Source organism: Dipodomys ordii, unplaced genomic scaffold (assembly GCF_000151885.1).
Source record: "Dipodomys ordii isolate 6190 unplaced genomic scaffold, Dord_2.0 Scaffold157, whole genome shotgun sequence".
In the NCBI taxonomy this organism is placed as follows: Eukaryota; Metazoa; Chordata; class Mammalia; order Rodentia; family Heteromyidae; genus Dipodomys; species Dipodomys ordii.
The window spans coordinates 5,946,250-5,968,591 of record NW_012267373.1 but is presented as its reverse complement, the minus strand read 5'-3'; the positions used below and the strand labels follow the sequence as shown (position 1 = coordinate 5,968,591).

General features: G+C 43.3%; 1 protein-coding gene across 1 annotated transcript; it reads left to right on the top strand.

The window, feature by feature from the left end:
- Nucleotides 1-11,603: 11,603 nt before the first annotated feature.
- Nucleotides 11,604-19,167, top strand: LOC105998132 (sodium-dependent glucose transporter 1C-like). The gene is made up of 4 exons (XM_013032774.1): nt 11,604-11,986; nt 14,220-14,388; nt 15,036-15,152; nt 16,370-19,167. The coding sequence occupies exons 1-4, from the start codon at nt 11,606-11,608 to the stop codon at nt 17,590-17,592; spliced, it is 1,890 nt and encodes a 629-aa protein (XP_012888228.1). The 5' UTR covers nt 11,604-11,605; the 3' UTR covers nt 17,593-19,167.
- Nucleotides 19,168-22,342: the final 3,175 nt, after the last annotated feature.

Here is a 22,342-nt window from a genome sequence, read left to right as displayed (position 1 = left end):
CCCTCCCCCTCCTCCTCCTTTCTTCTTTGTGCTGGTCCTGGGGTTTGAACTCCAGGTCTTGGCACTGTCCCCGAGCTTTACTGCTCAAGGCTAGAGCTCTACCACATTGAGTGAGCTCCACGTCCAGTTTTCTGGTGGTTAATCAGAGATAAGAGTCTCATGGACATTCTTACTTGGGCTGGTGAGATCCTTGGATCTCACCCTCCTGAGTAGCTAGGATTACAGATATGAGCTACCAGAGCCTGTTGCACAGCATCTTTCTTGGCCACTAAAATTCACTTCATATGACAGCCACCTACTGGTTCATGTGAGAAACCTATTGACTTCAGAAAGGGCTGGGGGAGAATTGTCATTAAAGTCTGTGCTCTTTTTATACCTTTCCTCTGCCTAGAGATTGCACACTACCTCTGCTCCATTTACTCCCTTCTTTCAGACATTGGGCCTAGGCAATAGCAGCAACTTGACCACTTGGAAGTTAATAAATGAGATTCTACCATCAGCATCTGCTTCGAGGGAATGGGAAGAGAGTCAGGGAGAACAGCATGGTGCTAAACACATGGTATGCACTGAGAAATCCACATGGGAAAATTCTCAGATTCCACAAACTACTATGTAAGTGGCCATTACATCATGTTTGTAATAAACTTCTAGATTATGCAGTGTTGCTGGTCCATAGGCCACATTTTGGCTAGGGAGTCCACTTTTGGAGACTGAAGGATATTTTGTGAGTGATGCAAAATACTTCACTATGCATGGGAGTTCTCTTTTAACATTTTAAAATCTGACTCTAGCCAAATGAATTCCAGGAAATGAAAAAAATCTGACTCTATTATATCCTTGGGCATCTGTAGTCCTTATGAAATTTCTTCAAATATACACATACATGTACATGCATGTGCACACATGCTCACACATACTCTATACAAAATACCATGAAGAAAGTGGTGCTGTGGCTCAAGTGGTAGAGCATTTGTCTTGAGCTGAAGAGTGTGGGGATAGTACCAAGCCCAGAGTTCAAGCCCCACGACCAACCAAAAAAAAATACCATGAAGAAACATGCTTCATGGCTATACAATAGTTATCTTTGTCTTCTCTAATTGTCCAACTCACTCAATGTGTCCTCTTTGGCAGTTTCTTGGAGGAGCCAAGCAGATGCTGCTGAAAAAAATCTGAGCGTTCCTTCCTCTGCTTTCTACAATAGAATTTTCTGGAATGATGGATATATTCTACATCTATACTATCTAGTAGTGCTGCTAGCCACATTTAGGGTGAGAGTGGTCCAATGTATTTGAAAATAGATTTTGAAAGTAGTACAGCCAGACACTGATGGTTCATGCCTGTAATCCTAGCTACTCCAGGAGTGTGAGATCTGAGGATTATGATCAAAGCCAGACCAGGCAGAAAGTCCATGAGACTCTTAAACTCCAATTAAGCACCACAAAACTAGAAAAGTGGCTCAAAGTGGTAGAGCATTAGCCTTGAACAAAAGAGCTCAGGGACAGCACCCAAGTTCAAACCCCATGACCACCACCACCACCACCACCACCAACAACAACAAAAAGTAGTATCTTCCTTCCAAGTGTTTGCTATCTTAACAAGAAGGTAGGCAGATCATTCTTAGATGAGGTCTTATACATTCCAGTGATAATATCCTGTCTCAAATAAGATCTCTGTGTTTAAGCACTAGAACTAGTTTGTACCTGTGATATCTCACCCCAGTTTTCAAAAGTGTCTTTAAATAGTGTGTGAAAATCAAACATTTCTCTCCACTTGGCATAAAAAAGAAATATTTGTTTCTAAAACAAAACAGAAGATCTCACTTGGATGAGGTCTTAAACACAGATTACTTACAAGTAAGATATCCAACTCTTGCTTAACTACAGATCAGTAACTGGAAGCAGCCATGACAAAACTAGAAGGTAGATATTCAATATAACTTCTCTTTGAGTTCATTACCTCATTGTATGAGTGTCACTGAGGTAAATATAATGGACAAATAGACTGCCTTGAGCTTAAAGCAGTATAAGTTTTTCTAATATGTGTGTTCTACTTCCAAAAGCTGGATAAAATAGGACTAACCAAAATAATAAAGACAAATAATGAAAAAGGCCCAACTTTTTGCTGAAATGGGGGTGGGAGGAGTCTTGTTAACTTTTTGCCTGAGCTGGCCTCCAATCAAAATCCTTGTGGCTCTACTTCTGTAGTAAATGAGATCACAGGTATAAGCTACTCTGACCAGCCAGCTGCAGTGCTTTCTGTCGTACTTTCTATGCAGTCCCAGTAAAGTAGATGAGCTCACAGTTGTTTGAGGTTTGTATTTGCAAATTGTCTGGTGTCAGACATCTATTGTAATTTTGTAAATATATGTAGCACAGTGCATGTGAAGTTAAAAGAGCTAAAATCAGCTGGAGAAGACTCCAGAAAAGAGATGGACACTAACATGGGTTAGTTCAGTACAACCATAGGTTGTACAACTTTATGGCTGATCTGGACCTTAAGTTTCAGCACCAAGCCCCTGGGGTGAGCAGATTCTTGGCTCTCAGGTCAGTCTCTTATCACTTATAGAAACTCTACCCTTACAGGACAGCTGTTCTCAGTCCACACACAGCCCTTGAGTTTTTACTTTGTTGAAGAATAGCTCAGATTAATCCTTTTTTCTAGGAAAGTTGATTTGAAAAGACAGCCAGGAAAGGCTTGGCTTGCTGAGTAAAATGTAAAAGTATTAAAAAAAAACCCACACAAGATTACTGTTTGTTTTATTGTGCTCATGAGGAAAACCAGCAACTGCCTCCAGGAGAGCAAGAATCATGTACAGAACTACTCTTGGCAAAGAGTTCTGTTTATGGGAGCTCTCACCATTTTATTGTTTTTCTTCTTCTTCTTAGATTACAATTCTGAGAACCAGTGGGGAAGGAAGGCCCGCACCATGTTGACGTCACAACCCCATGGGCCCTGCTGCTGGAGGGGGCGGGAAGTCCTGCCCACACTGACGTCACCATCCCGTCCCCCAACTAGGGCGGCAGGGTGTCAAAGGGAGTCAGGCAGTGGGCAGCTTGGGGATGGGACACTGGATATAGATAGGCTGGGGGTTATGAGGAAAGGGAGGAAGAGAGAGGAATATTCAGAGAAGGAAGCAGCAAGAGGCACCTCCTGGAGTGGATCAGAGAGTCCCTCAAGACGCACACTAGCCTGCAGAGAGGCCTGTGAGAGGCATGTGAGGTGTATGGAGAGGCCTACAAGACCTGCCCACAGGCCTGTGGAGGGGTCCTTGAGAAGCCCAGGGAGAGGTACTCACCTCTGCGGATACTCACCTCTGCGGAGAGGCCTGTGGTGGGGCCTGTGAGGGCCCTGTGATAGGCACACGAGGCCTACAGAGAGGCCTCTGAGAGCTGGAGAGGCCTGCGGAGAGTCCTGAGAGAGGCCTATGAGAGGAGAATGCCCAGAGGCCTGCAGAGAGGACTGTGGACAGACCTGCAGAGAGTGGACAGGCTTGCGGCCCATAGTGGAGAGGCCTAAAGAGAGGCTTCAGAGAGGTGAGACCTGTGTAAAGGATGAAGGAAGGAAAGAAATGAAAATACTCACCCCCTTGGAGGATGCAGCTGCTCCTGGTTCCAAGGTATCTCAGGACAGGGTAGTTGCAGACTGACTAATAAAACTCTTTTGTCACCTTTAACCATGCCTCTGTGGATTTTCTCACTCCCAGATCTTTACATTTGGAGGCCCCAGTGAGATAATCCATCTGGTGGGGATTGGGCCTTGGCCCCCAGGAAACCCCCTCATAGGTGAGTGTCTTGGCCCTCAGGGGAGAGAGACTCCCTTGAGTGTCTGTTTCTTAAGGACCAATGTGGACAGAAATCATTTGGAAACCCTCCGGGAGTGACTCTGGGTAGACTTGAATCTGGGGAGACTCAGTGGAAGGCTGGAAATAGGGTTACTTCCTGAGTCAGAGGCTGGGACGAGACCATTGCCCATGCCTCCTCGGGGGTTCCTTGAGAAGCCATCTGGGACCTCCTGGAGAGGTCATCTTAGACATGTGGGACATGTGGGTTAACTATCTATGGCTACTTGTCTATATTTTTTACTAGTTCTGTTTGTGTTCTGTATACTCCTCCACTTTTCTCGGATGGAACAAGGAGCCTTTGTGTGTTCATGCCTGGAACATATAATTAGTAACTTTTTTCTTTTAAACCAAAGGCTTACCAACTTGTATATTCCTGTAATCCTTATGTGAATTAGAGTGGCCTTCTTTTGATGTTGGATGGCCATCTGAAGGAACTTTTGACCTCCCCACAGCATACAGGGCTCAGTGAGTCATCTTTGGAAATCCTGGACATCCTGATCGGGTTCCCTATATTATGATGTGGATTGACTTGATAACTAACAAGCCTCCTTGTCTTAAAAAGTTTTTAAAACAATGTCAGGTACCAACCTCTGAGGGAGACTGTGGACAAACCCTCTTTCTAGTGTATGGTTTCCTTTACAACTAGAGATCTTTACAACTTTTCTGAACAACTCCAGGGGCTCAGGTCATTATTGGAGACAGTATTTTTCACACACCAGCCCACCTGGGATGATGGACGGCAACTTCTACAGGTCTTTTTTTATCTCAGAAGAAAGACAGTTCATCTGGTGTGGTACCTTGAAGGCAGTCCTTGGACCAGATGCTTTCCCTACTGATGACCCAGTCCATTTGGAGCGAGTCTTTCCCCAACTCACCCAAGCTGGGAGTACAACAGCAATAGAGGTAAGGAGACACTTACCAATTATTGCCAGACTCTGTTACCAGGGTATGGGCAGCAGCTAGGAAGTTCTTTGAGACTGGAATGGTTCTTGGAGGCCTAGAGGACCTATATGTCTAGAGATCCTGAGGCCCCAGAGAAAGAGCCCTAAATATACCTTCATTACCCAGTTGGCCCTAGATATTAGAAAAAGGCTTCAAAGATTAGAAGGTTTTGAGGGAAAGGTGTAATCTGAGCTGGTAGCAGTTGCTCAGAGAATGTTTGGTAATAGAGATACCCTGGAAGAAAAAGCGTTAAAAGGAAATTTGAGTCTTAGTAGTAGCACTAGGACAAGGATCAAGAAACAGCATAACTCATTTGCAAATGGCATTAGTGAACCTTTAGGACAAGACCAATGTGCTTATTGCAAGCAAAATGGGCTTTGGGAAAAGGAATGTCCAAGAAGGAGAAAGATAGAAAATGACAGGTTGAGTAAGCATGCTAGCTGCCTGGAAACTGTGTTCATATCTCCTGAGAAAAATGAAAAAGGAGCCTGAGGCTCTGAAATCCAACCTTATTGAATTTAAAAATCAGCTCTCTGAACTTAACAAAAAACGACAAAGACCAAGAAAAAATTCGCACACTTCTGTCTAAAAACACTGGCTTGAAAAGGACTCTGAATCTCCAGTATGTGCTAGTCAAAGCCTATGAAGAGGCTGAAAGTGCATTGAACAGAATGCTGGAGAGAACTAAGAGAAAATTATCGGATGTGAAGAAGCCTCTTCCCCTTCACTCTCCTCTGAGCAGGATGTACCCCTTAGGTTAGAGGGTTCACTCCCTTTGAAATAATGTATGGCAGACCACCTCCTTTGGTTCCTGAACTTGGAGAAGCTATATTAACAGACATGTCTAGCCACAATCTTGTACAATCACGGCAGGCTTTGCAACATGTTCTTTTATGTGCCTAGCCTTTGGTGGCCAACGCCTACTAGCCTCCTGAGAAAAGCTCCATCTACTCTTTCTCACGTGGACAGCTGGTGCAGGTAAAAAGGTATCATGCTCCTGAATTGGAGCCCAAGTGGCAAGGACCATACTGGGTCATGCTAACTATACCATTGGCTATTAAAGTTTCAAGAAAACAGCATTGGATCCATCACTCTCAAGTGAAACTGGCAGTGGAACAATATCCAGAGATGGCTGCAAGATGGACTATTCAGAGATATTATTAAGAGATATTATTCAGAGATACTATTAAGACCTACTGAGTCTTAATGTATTTAACAGGGACATGATTCTTTGCTATGATTATACCTCCTTGTTCTTAATGTGTTACTATGGGGGGAACTTTTCTGCCCACACCTTTGTACAGGCGGCCTGCTATTATCTGTTGGATTTTCCACACTCTAAAGCCTGTTTGATGAGGGGCTAGGGGGAATGTAGGATTCTGGCCAAAAAGAGGAGGTAAAAATCAATGATTTGATTGGAGATAAAAACTAGTAGGGAATGTGAGAGCCAGCCAGAAGGCCCGCTCCATGCTGATGTCATTGCCCCGTGTGCCCAGCTGCTGGAGGGGGCAGGAAGTCCTTTCCCATGCTGATGTCACCACCCACACACTGGCTTGGGGGAGCAGGGCATCAAAGGGGGTCAGGCAGTGGGTGGCTTGAGGGGAGGGCCACTGGATATATATAGGCAGGAGGTTCTGAGGAGAGGGAGGTAAGCGGGACTTGATCAAGGTGGGCGACACAACCCCCTCACTGAACATCGACCCACTGCAATCAGGCTTCATCCCCCACCCATCTATAGAACCACCGTAACTCCAGTGAAACTGGCCATTATGTGGTCATTTTTGTATCAATAATTAGAGTGACCTCCACATGGCAGGCCTTATATTTGGCTAATGGTATTCTTGGTGAGCTATTTTAAGAGCAAATAAGACATAATGTCTGACCTCATAAGCGTAACATAACGTAACTCAGAACACAGTAGCCATCCAAAGGGGCCCAGTTTACCTGAGCAAGCACAGTAAGAAGTATCTCTCTCTCTCTCTCTCTCACTGTACTCTAGGACTTGAACTCACAACTTCACAGGTGTTTATTATTTTTGTTAAATGCTCTACTACTCTATTCATACCTCCAGCTCTTCTTGCTTTCTTGTGTGTTGTCTAGGACTAGTCTCAGATGGTGATTGTCCACAGCTCTTCCATGCCTGGCCCAGGAAGCCTCCCTTTTAACCCCCCTCAGAAAAGTAACTTTTTCTTTTTGCTTACACTTTTTCAGGCTTTTCTGCATATACACCTAAGTGCTTCTGCTCACCTCACCCAAATACTCGTCTCACAGAGTGAGCCGGTGTCTAACCCTCGAATCCTTATTAAAAATCGATTCGGTCTTCAGCCTAAATTTGTCATTTAGCCTTTTGATGAGGACAAGGCTCACATTTCAAAATATCTACAGAAGTAATATCAGAAGTTGGTAGTAAAGTGAGTAGCTGACAGGAAGAACCATCAAGGCAGGGCCTCAGAGCTCCACACAGATGAGCTGGTGGTTCATGGCTGTAGCCTGGGCTAGTGAGAGCTGGTTTTGGTTTGTTACAATAGAATTATTGTAGTCAAACCCAATTGCTTTTATGGCATTGCAAGTTCTTTACCCTGAGGGCCTACCCATCCTCTCCCATATCATATTCCATTCTCTTTCATATGCATTTTATTTCAACCACTTCAAACTTTTCTCAAAGACACTTTCCTAGGTTACCTTTTCATGTCTGTGACAAAAATATCTGAGATAATGAAGCTTACCAGAGGAAACATTTATTTTGTTCATAATTTCAGAAGTTCTTGTCCATGTTGCTAGGTCCCATAGGTCAGCAGACTCCATTCCTGGTGGTGGGACCATGCTGCTCACTGTAAGGTGAACAGGAAGCAAAGACATTGACTACTGGTTTCAAGGAAGCAAAAAGAATCTGTTTTATAACATCCTCTACCAAGTTAATTAAACTATGAGCCCATAAATGGTGATTCTATGGGTAAAGTCAGAATCTTTATGAGTCTAGTACCTCCCAGAGGCCTTACTTCTGAACACTGCTCTACTGAAGACAAAGCCTTAACACATAAGCTTTGCGGGGAGACATTGAACATCCAAACCATAACATCCCAGCCACAGATCCCTAGGGTTCATGGCTAGCTCATAATACATGATGCATTCAGTCCATCTCTAAGAGTTTCGAAGTCTTCACAGCTCCAGTTACTCAAAAGTCCAAGTTCAAAGTCTACTGTGAGATTGAAAACAAATTGTTTGCTGTTAGCCCCTATTTAAAAAAATTACATGCTTCCAAGAGACAATGGTATGGGCTAAACATGCTCATTTCCAAAGGGTGGAGAAGATAGTAAGCGAAACCAGGCTCACCAAGGTAAGCATTAAACACTGTAGCTCTGGATCTGGTTTTCTAGGCTCCACAAGTATGGGGGCAGCCAAACCACGGTGCCCTTATCAGATACAGCCCATGGGGCTTGTCTTGGGCTGGGAAAGGAACTCTGACCCGGCCCCCTGCTGCCTCGCCTCCTAGATTTCCTTTGTAATCTCAGTGGAAGGCTCATGGCCCCCATAACTTTGTATTCTTTGTGCATACAAATCCATCACCTTGGGAATCATACCAATGGCTAGCAAACGAAAGGGTGGGGAGTAGAATGGTGGGGATGAAAGGGGATTTCCTGTGTGCACAGTCCTGTGTGAGCAGACTGCAAGGAATTCACACTTTTACCCTCTTGGGAGTGTAGTGGCTCTTGCCATTTCCTGAGATACCCTCAAAGCATCTGTGCTATTATTCCTGGGCAAAGGACTTTGCTTCCTCTAAAGGGTCCAAGGCTCTTTAACAACCTCATCCTCCTTAGCTGCAACTTAAAGCTGACTCTTTTTCTTGTGAAACTGGAAGCTTCTCAAGTGTGCTCATTTTGTTCCCAATTCTCACTGTAAATATAACTAAGAGCAGCCAGCAACACACAACATGCCTCTGTCTAAATGCTGTGTTATGAAATTTCCCCCACCAGATAGTCTCTCACCTTTAAACAGCCTCCTACAAAGTATCAGAGCATGGACAAAATATAGACCTGCTCTTTGCCAGAATGCAATATGAATGCTCCCCAGTGAAATTCCCAGCACTGCCCTCATTTCCATCTCGAACTTCATCTGCAGAGCCTTTACCTTCCACATTCCTGAAAGCATTCTGGTCTTCTGAAATCCCATCAGAATCAGCTGATAAGCTCTATTTACAGCATTACAGGGCTTCCATAGCCCACAACTTTCAAATTTTCCAAATTCCCTCTGCATACCAATTTCAAAGGCTTCTGAGCCACATATTCAGATATTGTCACAGCTAAACATATGGTACAACAGTTAGGAGGTGGCTTTATTTTGACTCACAATTGCAGAGGTTTTAGTCCCCGGTTGCTTGGCTCCATTGTTCCCTGTGCCCGTCCCCCCATACACACACGCACACATCATCATCATCATCATCATCATCATCATCATGGCAGGGTGCATAAGAGCTGCTCACTTCATGGCAGCAGGGGAAGCTAGGAGGGAACTTGTTTTTTTGAGTGGATCCGTCGCATCCATCCCAGGGGACCACGCAGAGGCTGGCAGGCACAGGAAAAAGATTATTACAAGATGTATTAGAGGAGCCATATCCTCCCCCCCCCCAGAGAGAGCACATGGCAGCCTCCACTGTCTAGGTAGCAGCAGGGTCTGGGGGTAGGAAGTGAGGTAGATGGGAGCTCAGATGGGTCTGGCTGAAGAGAGGGAGGGAGTCCTGGAAACTCCAGGGCTGGGAGAAGCTCCTGGCTTGGGTGGAGCTGAGGACCAAAGATGGGCATAATGCTTACACTAACAAAGCTTCTCACTAAACCCCACTAAGCCTATGAGTCCCTAAGTGGATTTATCCATTCATAGTCATAGCCTGTATTATCCAATCACTTCTCAAAGGCGCCACCTCTGTACATTGCTGTATTCTGCTTCAACACCATGAGCTTCAGAGGGACATTTAACATCCATAGCACTTTCCCATAAGTTCTTACATTGTACAATTGTTATACTATGTAACAATACATTTCATAACAGTTTCCCATACTTATATATACTTTATGAAGGTAAGAACTATCTCTCATCTGTGTGCACTGTTTTCTGGACAGTTGGCATAGCCTAACACTCCATATTCTTTGATCTCTCTGTACATTTGCATTAACAGTTGTTTTTCACTTCAGATACCCCTTTCCCAACAGCAAATCCCACTTCCCCTCTATGCAAGGTGTTCTCTGTGACAAATTCTATAACTCAAAGTGATATTAGTTCTTTCCTTGTGCATTACCCTATAACCATTTGTTCTTATTGTTTTTCTTCTAATGTTACACAAATGCTATAGCTAATAATACACTTACATAAAGCACACACCCACCATGAGTGAGGTGTTGAGTTCCATCCTCAGCAGTGCAAAAAGTAACACATTTACAAATATTATTTCAACTAAAATGAAAGATCTCATAGTACTAACTTCTGAGGATCCTGACTCTAATTTTTAAGGTTTTGTTTGTTGTTTGTAACATCTTAGTGAGACCTCTCTAAAATTTTGAGACACAAACACTTTGGAAATCAGCATAATAATCTTCTAATAGTTTAAGCAGGCAATGAGGGCAAGAACTAAGGTAATTGGAATTGACAATTGGAAGCAGATATGGATGAAGCTGGAGAGCTGAAATATTTACACTAAGTTTTCTTTTTCTGTTGGTCATTTTGTTGTTGTTGTTGTTGAACTCAAGGCCTGGGGTACTGTTCCTGAGCTTTTTTGTTCAAGGCAAAGCATTCTACCACTTTGAGTCACAGCACTTCTTCTGGCTTTCTGATGGTTAATTGGAGATAAGAGTTTCACAGACTTTCCTGGCCAGGCTGGGTTTGAACTGTGATCCTCAGATCTCAGCCACCTGAGTAGCTAGAATTATAAGTGTGAGCTACCAGTGCCAGGATTAGACTAAATTTTGTATTCTGGCAGCCAGTGTGTGTGTGTGTGTGTGTGTGTGTAAGATAGAGAGAGAAGGGGGGGATGGTGGGAATGCTATCAAGAGCTAGCGCAGTGCCCAATCAAGTAAGAATGTTATTTCAATAGAAATAAGGAACATTTTCATCTCATTTTGAGACTTTTTCCATGTGGTAAAAGAGCAAAGGAAAACAAACTAAGGTTTCATAAAAATGTAGTCTTTCTCACCCTGCACAACTACTCTCAGCAATCCAGAAAATCTATGGCCTAATCTATTTCTGCACAAAGATTCTATTATCTGAGGAGTTCGGGCCAGTGAGGGCTTGTAACCCAGATTCTTTTCTCGAGCTAAAGTTACAGTGTTATGGAAGGCCAGTGATTCGCGGACTGATCTTGGCGAGTTGTGACTTTCTATGTTTCATCTTCCTAACTGTAAGCAGAGCACAGAACTATGGTGGAAAATTGAGATATTACACTTAAGAGCTCACAATGCAATTAAATAACTGGAGACATTTCATACGCAAAGAAAGTTTTTAAACATTTTATTTCTAAAAGTAAGTCTCCTGAGATCCTTCCCTTCTCCCCCCTCCCCCCCCCCCCCCCCCCCCCCCCCCCCCCCGCCGCCCCAGCAAACCCGGGAGAGGTCTCATCTTGCACTTTTAGGCCCAAGTGTCCTCATAGCTTCTGAGCTACATCCGACCCTGAGATTCCGCTCTGTTCCAAGGGTGCAGCTCCAGGTCTGTCCGCCAAGGGGCGCCGTTCGCAGGCTCCCAGAACTCTGCTTAGAGTAAATACCCTGCGAAGGCAAAGTTCTAGTCCTTCAGAGAACCGCGTCAACTTCCGGTTTGAGGATCACACCTGGTTGGCCAATGCACTTCTCCTTCCCTCCACCCCCAAAATGTGCGCGCAGGCGCACTGCACCGCGGAGGGCCGGGCCCGGCACCCGGGCCGCGCTCCAGGCTGTAGCTGCGGAGGTGGTGGCTGGGGGCGCTGTGGGCGCGGGGCCGGAGCTCCGTTCCGAGCCCCGAGGTTTGGTTGCATCGAGAACCCGCGCGTTCTCCGGGGCCGCCAGGCTGGAGCTACAAGTGGACTTCCGTGGGCCCGGGGCTGCCGGGCAGCGGCTGCTCCAGGCCGAGGCCCCGATGGAGAATGAGCCGGAGACGGCGGGGGGCGCCCGGCGGAACGGCCGCGGCGAGCGCCTGCGGCTCTGGTTCTCCACCGTGACGCTGTACGCCGGCTTCCTGGGGCTGGTGAGCGCCGGGGCTGGGACCGCTTTCCCCCGGGGAGGCGCGTCCCGCCTCCCGGCCGCAGGTGTGGCCGTGGCTGCGTTAGCCGGCCTGGGCCTCGCTCTTGCTTCGGGGTCGTGGGCGCAGCAGCCTTCGCCACGGCTCCTTGTAGCCGGGAAGCTAGCCGTCCGGATCATGGTGTCCAGCCCCGGCCGGGGTTAAGTCTCCTGGGTCCGAGGGAGAGACAGCCGGGGGCTTCGCGGCGCGGCCGCAGCCCGCTCCCTCCAAGCCCTTACCTTAGCCATGGTTAACACAGAAAAGCCGCTCTTGCTTTTCTCTTTCGGGTCACCTAACCATAGCCCCTGCTGACCCCTGTGGGGCTCAGGGGGCGTGGGAAGTGACTTTCCAGATTGCACGGCAGGTTCAGAGGTCGTCTCTTACCCCTGCCTCCACGCGATTGAAATCCAGCCTGCAGATCCCGAGAGCCAAGTACAGAAACGGAAATGCTCAGTTAGATCATTGGTGACTCCGGAGTGTTGGGAGGGGGAGACGATCCCTTCGGAGCAGTTCACATCCCAGAGAGTGGGATTTGTGTCCCAGAATCTTTTCACGGCGGAAGCGAGGCTAGAACTCGCGGCCGATGCCTGCCGAGGTCTCCGTGTACCGGCTCTTCTCTGGCCTTTGAAGACATGGAGTACTCGGAGTAGAGCAGTTCTCAGGCTCCTTGTCCCCGAGGCCGGCTGGGGCTTGTGCTCAGCGGGTCCTTCGTTTTGGCTTGTTCCTGCTTGGACAGAAAGTCCATTCCTCACTTGGAGTAGAACAGTGCAATTAGAATCCTTGAAGGGTTTTTTTTGTGTGTGTGTGTGTGCGTGTGCGAGTTTTCTGAAATGAAAATATCAGTTCTTGCTAATAAATAGTACAAATTTTTTGTTAAAATTCTATGCGCGTACTTGTCCTATTTGCTGGGAAAGTCTTTCAGACTACTCCTTGACGATCATGGATTGTCATTGATGAACAATGTAGATTAGGAAGTATGCAAATGATTTCCTGCACGTTGGACATGTGTATTTCAGAGGAAGGGACCTCAAGTCGACCAGAAATTGCCATTTGATGTGTCATAATTTCAAACTTATTTTTTTACATTTTAAAATTGTTAATATTAAGATGATGTACAGAGGAGTTTATGTTGCATAAGTCAGATAATGAGTACATTTCTTTTGGGGCACTGTCACATAATTTCATGTAGTATTCAGAGTAAGAATGTGTTTTAGGATTTTTTTTTGCTACACCTTATTACTTATTAGTTAATAATGTAGTTAAGGTGTTGTCCAAACTAAAGGGAGTTGTAACAGAAGATTTACCTTTTTTGGGTGGGCATGGTGATATACATCTGTAATTCTAGTACTCAAGATCACGAGTTTAAAGCCAGCCTGGATTACATAGAAAGACTCTGCGAGAAAAAAAAATAAAACAGAATCCACTTTCTTAAAACTAAGAATCATGAGAAGAAAAATGTGGGAATTTATACCTCTACAAATAATAATACTAGCTGGGCACTGGTGGCTCACACCTGTAAACCTAGCAGAGGTCTGAGGATCATGGTTCAAAGCCAGCCTGGTCAGGAAACTCCATGAGACTCTTATCTCCAATAAACCACTAGAAAACAGGACATGGTGCTGTGGCTTAAGCGGTAGAGTGCTCGCCTTGAGCTGAAGAGCGCAGGGACAGCACCCAAGCCCAGAGTTCAAGCCCCATAACCAAAAAAAAAAAAATACTGTACACTTTTCCTGACTATGGGACTAAAGTCATCCCCTCCATTACATCAGTATCCTTCCTCCCAGTTTTTTGTGTTTTTTTTTTTTTTTTGCAAGTCTTAGGGCTTGAACTCAGGGCCTGGGTGTGTCCTTGAGCTTTTATGCTCAAGGCTGGTGCTCTACCACTTGAGACACAATTCCATTTCTTGCTTTTTTAGTGTTTAATTGGAGATAAGAATCTCGTAGACTTTCCTGGCCTGGCTGGCTTCCAATCATGATTCTCAGATCTCAGCTTCCTGAGTAGCTAGGATTATAGGTGTGAATCACCCATCCCTGGCTTTTTCACAGTTGTTTGTTTGTTTTTAGTAATGGAAAGACCTTCTTTGAAACTCTTCAGTTACACACACACACACACACACGTATGTCTCTATACACATAGACATATATGTATTAGATATACATAACTTTAATGATTATAATTAAAACCTCTTTTTAAATTTTAGGGATTGAGTATTGCTATCCTGGGACCTACATTTCAAGATCTGGCCACTAATGTGAACCGCAATATCAGCAGCCTTTCTCTGATTTTCGTGAGCCGTGCCTCTGGGTATTTGTGTGGCTCTATGATTGGAGGAGTTCTTTTTGACTGTATGAATCATTTTTTGCTTTTGGGTAAGTGAATAGTAATTTTTAATTCTTTGTGCCTGTCAGTGAATTTACAACTGGGTTCTAAAGATGAAAACTTGTTGACAACTGAAATGAATGGTATTTCAGGGTCCTCCACAGAAGCCAGGTCTTTCTCTGTGGCTCTCACCTTGGCAGCCACAGGGCATCTGGGCTGGCTCACCTGGAGCCTTGATTGGCCCTCAGGTGTGCTGATGGCAGTCCTGAGCCTCCCGACCTCCACTGGAACTGAGGCAGCAGTTCATGTCACACACTTGTCCCAAAGCTCTGCCCATCAGCTAGGGCAGGTCTCTAGGTGTGTCTGGAGTCAGATGACCTCTGGGAATGTGGCCAGGCTCTCTGGACTCTGGGTTGACAGTGCAGGGCAGGGGATGGTGATGCACTGACACAGACTGCACATTTGTCCTTCGGTTGGTGATGAGCCCAGACTGGTGTGCTATAGCCTGGAGGTGACTGGCCACACTTTTAACAAGCTGTTGTTTTAATAAAATGACAGGTTTCATGAAAATTAAATGACATAAGGAAGGCCTTTGGAAAAAGGAGAAAAAGCTATTGGTAATGAATAACTAAATAGTTCCTCTTATTTTCAGAGTGGAATGCATTTCTTATAGCTTACTTTAAACTTTTTTGTCCAGGAATATCAATGCTGGCTACCACAGTTGGTCTTTATCTTATCCCTTTCTGCAAGACTGCAGTACTGGTGATTGTCATGATGTCTGTTTTTGGAGCTTCAGTTGGCATTCTGGATACAGGTTAGTAAAACCTTCCTTATCACCTCTGGGATCAGGACAGATGAAGTTACACTGTCTTTCATAATACTTTTCACAGAACAGGGAGTACTGAATTGGTTTTAGTGATATTCAGAACTACTGTTCTATCTGCTACATTTCTGATAATTAGGGCCTCCATTTTTGCACATCATTTGTGACATAAATGATTGTAAAGCATTTTGTTCCATAAGAGATTATGGATTTACAGGATGAAATCGAAGAATCCCGTAAGAGTAATTATAGTAAAGCAGGCCATCATTTTGTGATGGAATTTCATCATTTGACCATAAAAGAATGAATGCTTTCATGGATGGATGGGTTTAACCATAGTTTGGTGTCATTACTTGGTTGTAGAAGCAAAAAGCTATGTCCATTTTCAATGTCCCCCACATTTGGGGCAGAGAAGAGCCTGCATGCTGTACTGCCTTCCCAGTTTCCTCTTCTGTTGTACCTCTGCAGTTCCTGAAATAAATGTTCTCCGTGTGCCATCATGTGTTTGAAAACTGAAAAGCATGTGATACCCCTCCCCCCCCCAGCTTCCAGTTTTCTATGCTTCAATGCCCAGTTTAACATTACTAGATAGATGGTGGGAATATTTTATAACTCAGGCTTAGTTTGCTTGTAAAATGCAATCTGATTTAAAAACATCTGACTTTTTTTTTTAAGGACAGGTAGGTGTTAGTATTCTTAACTTTCAGCTTGTAGGTGTTCAGACAGTGTTGGTTCAGGTTAACAAATGGGCTTTTGTTTTCTCTAATGGACACAGCAGGATGCTGGAGTTTTTAAGTCCCAAGTTGGTATTTTGAATCTATTTATATATACATAAAACAATCTTCCTCAGAAAATCTTTCAATAGCAAGTATGGGACGTTTTGGTAACTAGGTCAGTATCAATGATCAGCTTTTATATTGTAAACACTTGTAAATATGTATTAATAATGCATGGAGTTAACACTGTTTTATAACCGTGGTGTATGAATAAAAGGTTGTAGAACACACTGTTCTCTAGTGGTGGTGGCTTAGTGTTCCCAAATCACAGAATTGACTCAGAGCCTTTCTTTGAAGAATGTAGACCATTATAGTGCTTAACTGATGTAATACATTTTCATTTTTTTCATAGTGGGGAGCAGGGTTTGGTGTTGTGTTTTTGAAACTAAGTTCTGTGTATAACTTAAAACTTTCTCTGTGTCTCTTTGCTAGGTGGGAACGTGCTCATCTTGGCTCTTTGGGGGGACAAGAGCCCCCCCCACATGCAGGCCTTACACTTCAGTTTTGCCCTGGGTGCCTTCCTGGCTCCCCTGCTGGCTAAACTGGCGCTGGGCCCCACAGAGTCTGCTGACAACCACACAGAAACCGACTTTCTGCCTGCAGCCCTCAATGCCTCTTCTGAAGCCGCCTCAGACCCTCTACTCGCAGCTCCCCATGACATGAACTTACTGTGGGCTTATGCTTCCATAGGCACTTACATTCTCGTAGTTTCTCTCCTTTTCTTTGCTCTGTTCTGCATGAAAAGCTCAAGGCAGGGAAAATCAACAGCATCTGCTCAGCAATCTCGAAGAGCTCAATACCACAAGGCCCTTCTCTGTCTGCTTTTTCTGTTCTTCTTCTTCTACGTGGGGGCTGAGGTGACATATGGCTCTTACCTTTTCTCCTTTGCCACCACCCATGTTGGCATGGAGGAGAGAGAGGCAGCTGGCTTGAACTCCATCTTCTGGGGAGCCTTCGCAGCCTGCAGGGGCCTGGCAATCCTCTTTGCTGCATGTTTACGTCCTGCCACCATGATTATGTTGAGCAACGTTGGCAGCCTGGTCTCCTCTTTGTTTCTGGTGCTTTTTGACAGGAGCCCCCTTTGTCTCTGGATAGCAACCTCGGTGTATGGGGCTTCCATGGCCACCACGTTTCCCAGTGGTGTTTCTTGGATTGAACAGTACACCACCATCAGTGGCAAATCTGCTTCATTTTTTGTGATTGGTGCTGCCTTGGGAGAAATGGCTATTCCTGCAGTAATTGGAATTCTTCAAGGAGAGTACCCAGATTTACCAGTAGTTCTGTACACCTGCTTGGGGTCAGCGATCTTCACTTCCATTTTATTTCCTGTGATGTATAAATTAGCTACCTTGCCTCTGAGTCATCATCGAGTAGGACACAGAAAAAGTGAGGATCAGAAAGCTTTGCTTTCTAGCAGCGAGCTAAACGACTATGAGGAAGAGAATGAAGGAGAGGATGCAGAAAAATGGAATGAAATGGATTTTGAAGTGGTTGAGATGAATGATACTGTGAGTCCTTGCACAATAGAGATGTCTAGAAATATTTTGATGGAGACCACAGCTGACTTTTCCAACCAGTTTCTCTCTAGTCCGTTGCTAGTTGAGTCATCTGTCAATACTGGTGATTCCTTTGAAAAAACCACTTGCAACACATAAGTATAAAGGGCTAATTTTTACAGAATATGCATTACCACTGACATCATTGAATAAATGCCATGTCTAAAGAGGCTCTTGAGAGCAGAGCATTGGATTATCAGCATGCTTGGAAATCAGAATTTCTAGATCCATTTATAGCATCTGCTAAATGGTTTGAAATGCTCTGTGATTGTGAGTGACTTTGTATGGTATTATCTTGTTAGGAGACTTGGGCTTGGTTTGTGGCTGATTATAGTGGTGGTGTGTTATAGTCCCCACCTTGTAGAGAGAAGGAAGGGACATTTGTGTTTGAGAATTTGGGCACAAAATTGTAATAGAGAAAAACTACAGAGTAGGGAGTGGAATGGATTTGCTGAGCAAATAATCAGGCATCCTTGTTTTGTCAAGGTTGTTTCTTCCTCCTACTGTCCTTTCTCCTTTTTCTCCCTTCCGTTCTGAGATTCTAGAAATAAGAAAGAGGACTTACATTTGTTCAGGATGTCTGCTAGGATAGTCTGTTCTTCATTTCAAAGGTAAAACAAAAATGATAGCTTTAAAAAAGTGCTGCTTTCTATGGTATGGATAGAGACAGGGAGATTGTGGTTTGAGAGTTTGGTCAAGTTTGTAAACCCTATCTCAAAAACCAACAGGACATGGTTGCACATGCCTGTGATCCTAGCTACTCAGGAGGTATAGGTGGGAAAATTGCATTAGGCTAGTAGGGGAAAGATGAGCTCCAGACCCTGTCCAAAAAACAATCCTTTTATTAAAGGACTGTGGTTGTGGCTCCAGCAGAGGCCCTGGGTTCAATCCTCAGCCAAAAAGCCCCCTCAAACCCAAAAACCAGAAAAGAAGTTCTGCTTATGACTTCTCACTGATTCTAAGGTACACCATTTTTAATGTAATAGAGTATGCATTGTACTCAATGATTGTTTAGTATTTGACATTTTAGTGAATTATGTAGGTAGTCACATATATTTATAATTTTGTTTTACAATCAATGTCTCAGATTCAGTGAAATGTCACAATTTGTTCAATTATGGAGAAGATACTATTTTTGCAGACATTCTACAGAGAAGTTATTTTTATATGCTTTCTAGTTGTGCTCAGATGAGATATGTTAGATGTCACTGAAATACTACTGTAGTAGTAGAACTATAAATAGGCCTTTTATGGTCCTTGGTCTACCTCAGGAACAGAGGCTGGGTCTGGTCCTTGCTGTTTTACAATTTGATTCTCATTAGCTATGGATGATAATCACTGATAAGTATTATATACCAGGCTAATAGCTTACATTAAGGCACTGACTGTCAGGTATTGGGAAACCTATGTCACTCTTCCAGGAATTCTACTCTCTGAGTTTTGAAATACCTGGGAAATCAGGTGGTTTATTGGTATAGGAGACAGGGAAGGGACTTCAGATGACTTTTGATGTGAGTAGAATTGGTGACTCATGTTTCTTATTTCTTCTCAAATTATGCTAAATGACATTGCATTTTTTTTTCTGGTCCTGAGGCGTGAACTAGAGTTTTGCCCAAGGTGAATGCTTTACCACTTGAACCACAGAGCAACTTCTGTTTTGTTTGAGTTTATGGAGATAGGAATCTCATGGAGTTTCCTGCCTGGCCTGGCTTTGAACTGTGATCCTCAGATCTCAGCCTCCTGAGTAGCTAGGATTACAGGTGTGAGCCACCAACACCTAAATTTTATCTGTTGTGATGTTTGCTTTCTTTTATCAAATTTCTATTACTTTGCTTTTGTAAAAAAAAAAGTTTAAGTGAAATATAGTGTTTTCTTAAACACTGCTTATTCATCTTATAGGCTGCCACATTAGTTCATGTTAGTAAGAACTTTTTTTTTGAAGATTTTTAACCTGACAGAAAACACAAAAGAAAAACAACCTGTTGTTCTTTTTCTACTGTCTTTCTCTCAGGTAGGGACTGAATCTACCTCTGTACCGCTTACTGCTTTTTTCTGGGCACCTTTGGTATACCTCATCATGCCTCCATCATTGCCTTGCACCCCCACACTTAGTTCAAGTGTTTTCTAAGGGTCAGTTGTGTCTTGTGTGTTTGTGAACATAATGTGATCTCTTCAATTGAAGTAAAGGTGTACTGTGAGGTCTGAATTGTTTCTTAAGTCTTATATTTCAAAGATTTTCCTGAGAGTTTTCTAATAATGATGTTTTGACTTTCTAGTTTTTATTTTGAGTTTCTTCCAAAAGGAGGTAAAATCTTTACTGCATCAGCTTGAGCCTGGGTGCTGTCCGTGAGCTTTTTTGCTCAGTACTGGCACTCTGTAAGTTGAGGCACAGCTCCATTTCTAGCTTTGTTAACTGCAAATAATCTCATGGATTTTCCTGCCTGGGCTGGCTTCATACCATGATTCTTAGAACTCAGCCTCCTGAATAGCTAGGATTACAGGTGTGAGCCACTGGCACCTGGCTTAAATATCTTAGTATCTGTGTACAAATGATTTTTTTCAAAGGGCTGTATTTCTATTAATGACCGAAACATAGAGGCTATTTCTAATTATTATTTTCTGAAACCTGTGGTTCCTCCTTCCAGCAAAAGGCAGTACCATTAGTAAGACAGGCAATTAAGATGATTTTCCAGTTTTTTTTAAGAAAAGCCTTTGTCTGCCTTCTGGGTATTCTCTTTGCCTAACACACGGAAACCTTATTGTGAGGATGTGACAATGCCTCTGCAGCAGTTTTGCTTTGCAAGCCACACTTTGCCAAGTCTTCAAGGAAGCAATGGGTGAGGTGAGAAAATATGACAAGCAATGGATTAGGTGGTGTGTGTTGTCTTATGACTTCCTCCTTGGAACCCAAATGTTAGATGTAACTCCCAACTATTTTCCTATATAAAATTAAGAACTGTGGCATTATTGGTGCTTGATCTTACTTTTTATTATAAAGCCCACATTGTTAAAGCTAACACTATTCATTGAATCAGGGAAAAAGAACAGGCATTATGTGGATAAAAACAAGTCAAGTGTGCATGCTGTCTTCCAAGATGTGAACAGGACTAAGAGAGATCTGAAATATCTAGCTTAAAAATAGCTACCTATACAGTCACCTTGTCTTCCCCTTATCTCTGTTGATGGCAGAGCACTAATTGTTTATAGCTAGGTTTGTTTTATTCCATTGTTAAATACTTAAGGAATACTATTCTGCAATTAAGTTCAATTTAAAAGTTTAGTAGGCCTTAACCATATTCCTTTGCTTCAGCTGTTAGGAATGAAGATCACAGATGTTAAGATCAAAACCATACAGCTAGAAGACTTTACTGTAAAACAGTTTATGGAGAGTTCAGGTCACTATGATAGTGCATCCGATGGCAGGTATGGTACGTGTTATCAGCTGTGGGCTATGGCAGTCAGTGGGGCTCTATAGTCCTCAGGATTTCCGGGTGGTCAGCCCTAGCTCCAGATGACCTCCTAGGACCAATCTTCTCTAAAAATTCTTAACTCTCACTATTCATATTTTTGTCAGAGTCCAGCTTTCCCAGGGAAGTTTGAAAACAGGATCCTCACTGACTGGCAGTTTTAAAAGGCTGAGGGCAGTTACAAGGGAGCTATTTCCTTGAGGAAGGGGCAACCAAATCTATGTGCTAAATACCTAAGACTAGGCAAGTTTAGGTGAGTCATGCTGAGTAAACCATTATGGAGTCAAAATTGTAGAGTGAATGAATATTCCTAAATTACATGTCTTTTTTAAAAAAACATGTCTTGATACAAGGAAAAACACACTAATGCTTTCTTTGTTCTTCCATGGGGGAAGTAATTCATAAAGTGGTTATTCTGTTGAAATACTGTGTTACTATGAGATGTTATGAGCTACAATTCCTGACAGCAACTAAGTTAGAAGTGTGTCCACCCACAGAAAAACTAGTAAAACTCATATTCTCAGAACTAGTCCCAGCCTTTTCCCACAACCGCAAAAAGATGGCCAAAAGTAAGGACTATGTCAACAGGACTTACATTATATAAATAATAATGCATCCATTATATACAAATAGGATTATATATGTTTATGAACATATATGTATATTAATACATTTATAAAGATATAGTTTATATTTGGTATTAACCATATAATTTTCTTAAAATGATCTGCCAACTATCTCGGTGTGTGTGTGTGTGTAAACCTGGTGAATGGTCAGATCAGCAATATTATGTACGGAAGCTTTTTAAAATATTGAAAATAATACATATATGAAAGACATTTAAACCTTTTTTTAAGTAGTAATGTACTTTTTGCTTTCCTTCTGGAAAGTCCTGGCCTCAAGATTAATTGTATCTATACAAAAACAATGAACATTGACAATATGCCAAAAAAAGTATATTCTTCTTTAAAGGGATGAAGGCAAAATTTTTCTTAAACTGTTTTTGTTGTTTTTTAATCTAAACTTTGGTAAGGGAAAGTTAATAAGAGTCATGAAATAAGATGAGCTAAATTTAAGAAAGCAGAATAAGATGTAACCAAGGTGGGTTTAGAAAACAGATGAAGGGGGCTGGGAAGGTGGCTCAGTGGTAGAGCGCTTGCCTTGCATGCCTGAGGCCCTGGGTTCGATTCCTCAGCACCACATAAGCAAAAAGAAAAAAGCCAGAAGTGGCGCTGTGGCTCAAGTGGTAGAGTGCTAGCCTTGAGTTGAAGAGCTGAGGGACAGCGCCCAGGCCCAGAGTTCAGCCCCATGACTGGACCCAAAAGAAAAAAAAGAAAACAGATGAAGGTAATTATTGAGCAAGACTAAATGACATTGCCATA

Bases quoted from the DNA above. Each gene is read 5' to 3' on its own strand.
- LOC105998132 (XM_013032774.1), top strand. From the start codon at position 11,606: ATGCACTTCTCCTTCCCTCCACCCCCAAAATGTGCGCGCAGGCGCACT. The intron at 11,987-14,219 runs GTGAGCGCCGGG...TTTAAATTTTAG, and splicing joins ACGCCGGCTTCCTGGGGCTG to GGATTGAGTATTGCTATCCT. The intron at 14,389-15,035 runs GTAAGTGAATAG...TTTTTTGTCCAG, and splicing joins GAATCATTTTTTGCTTTTGG to GAATATCAATGCTGGCTACC.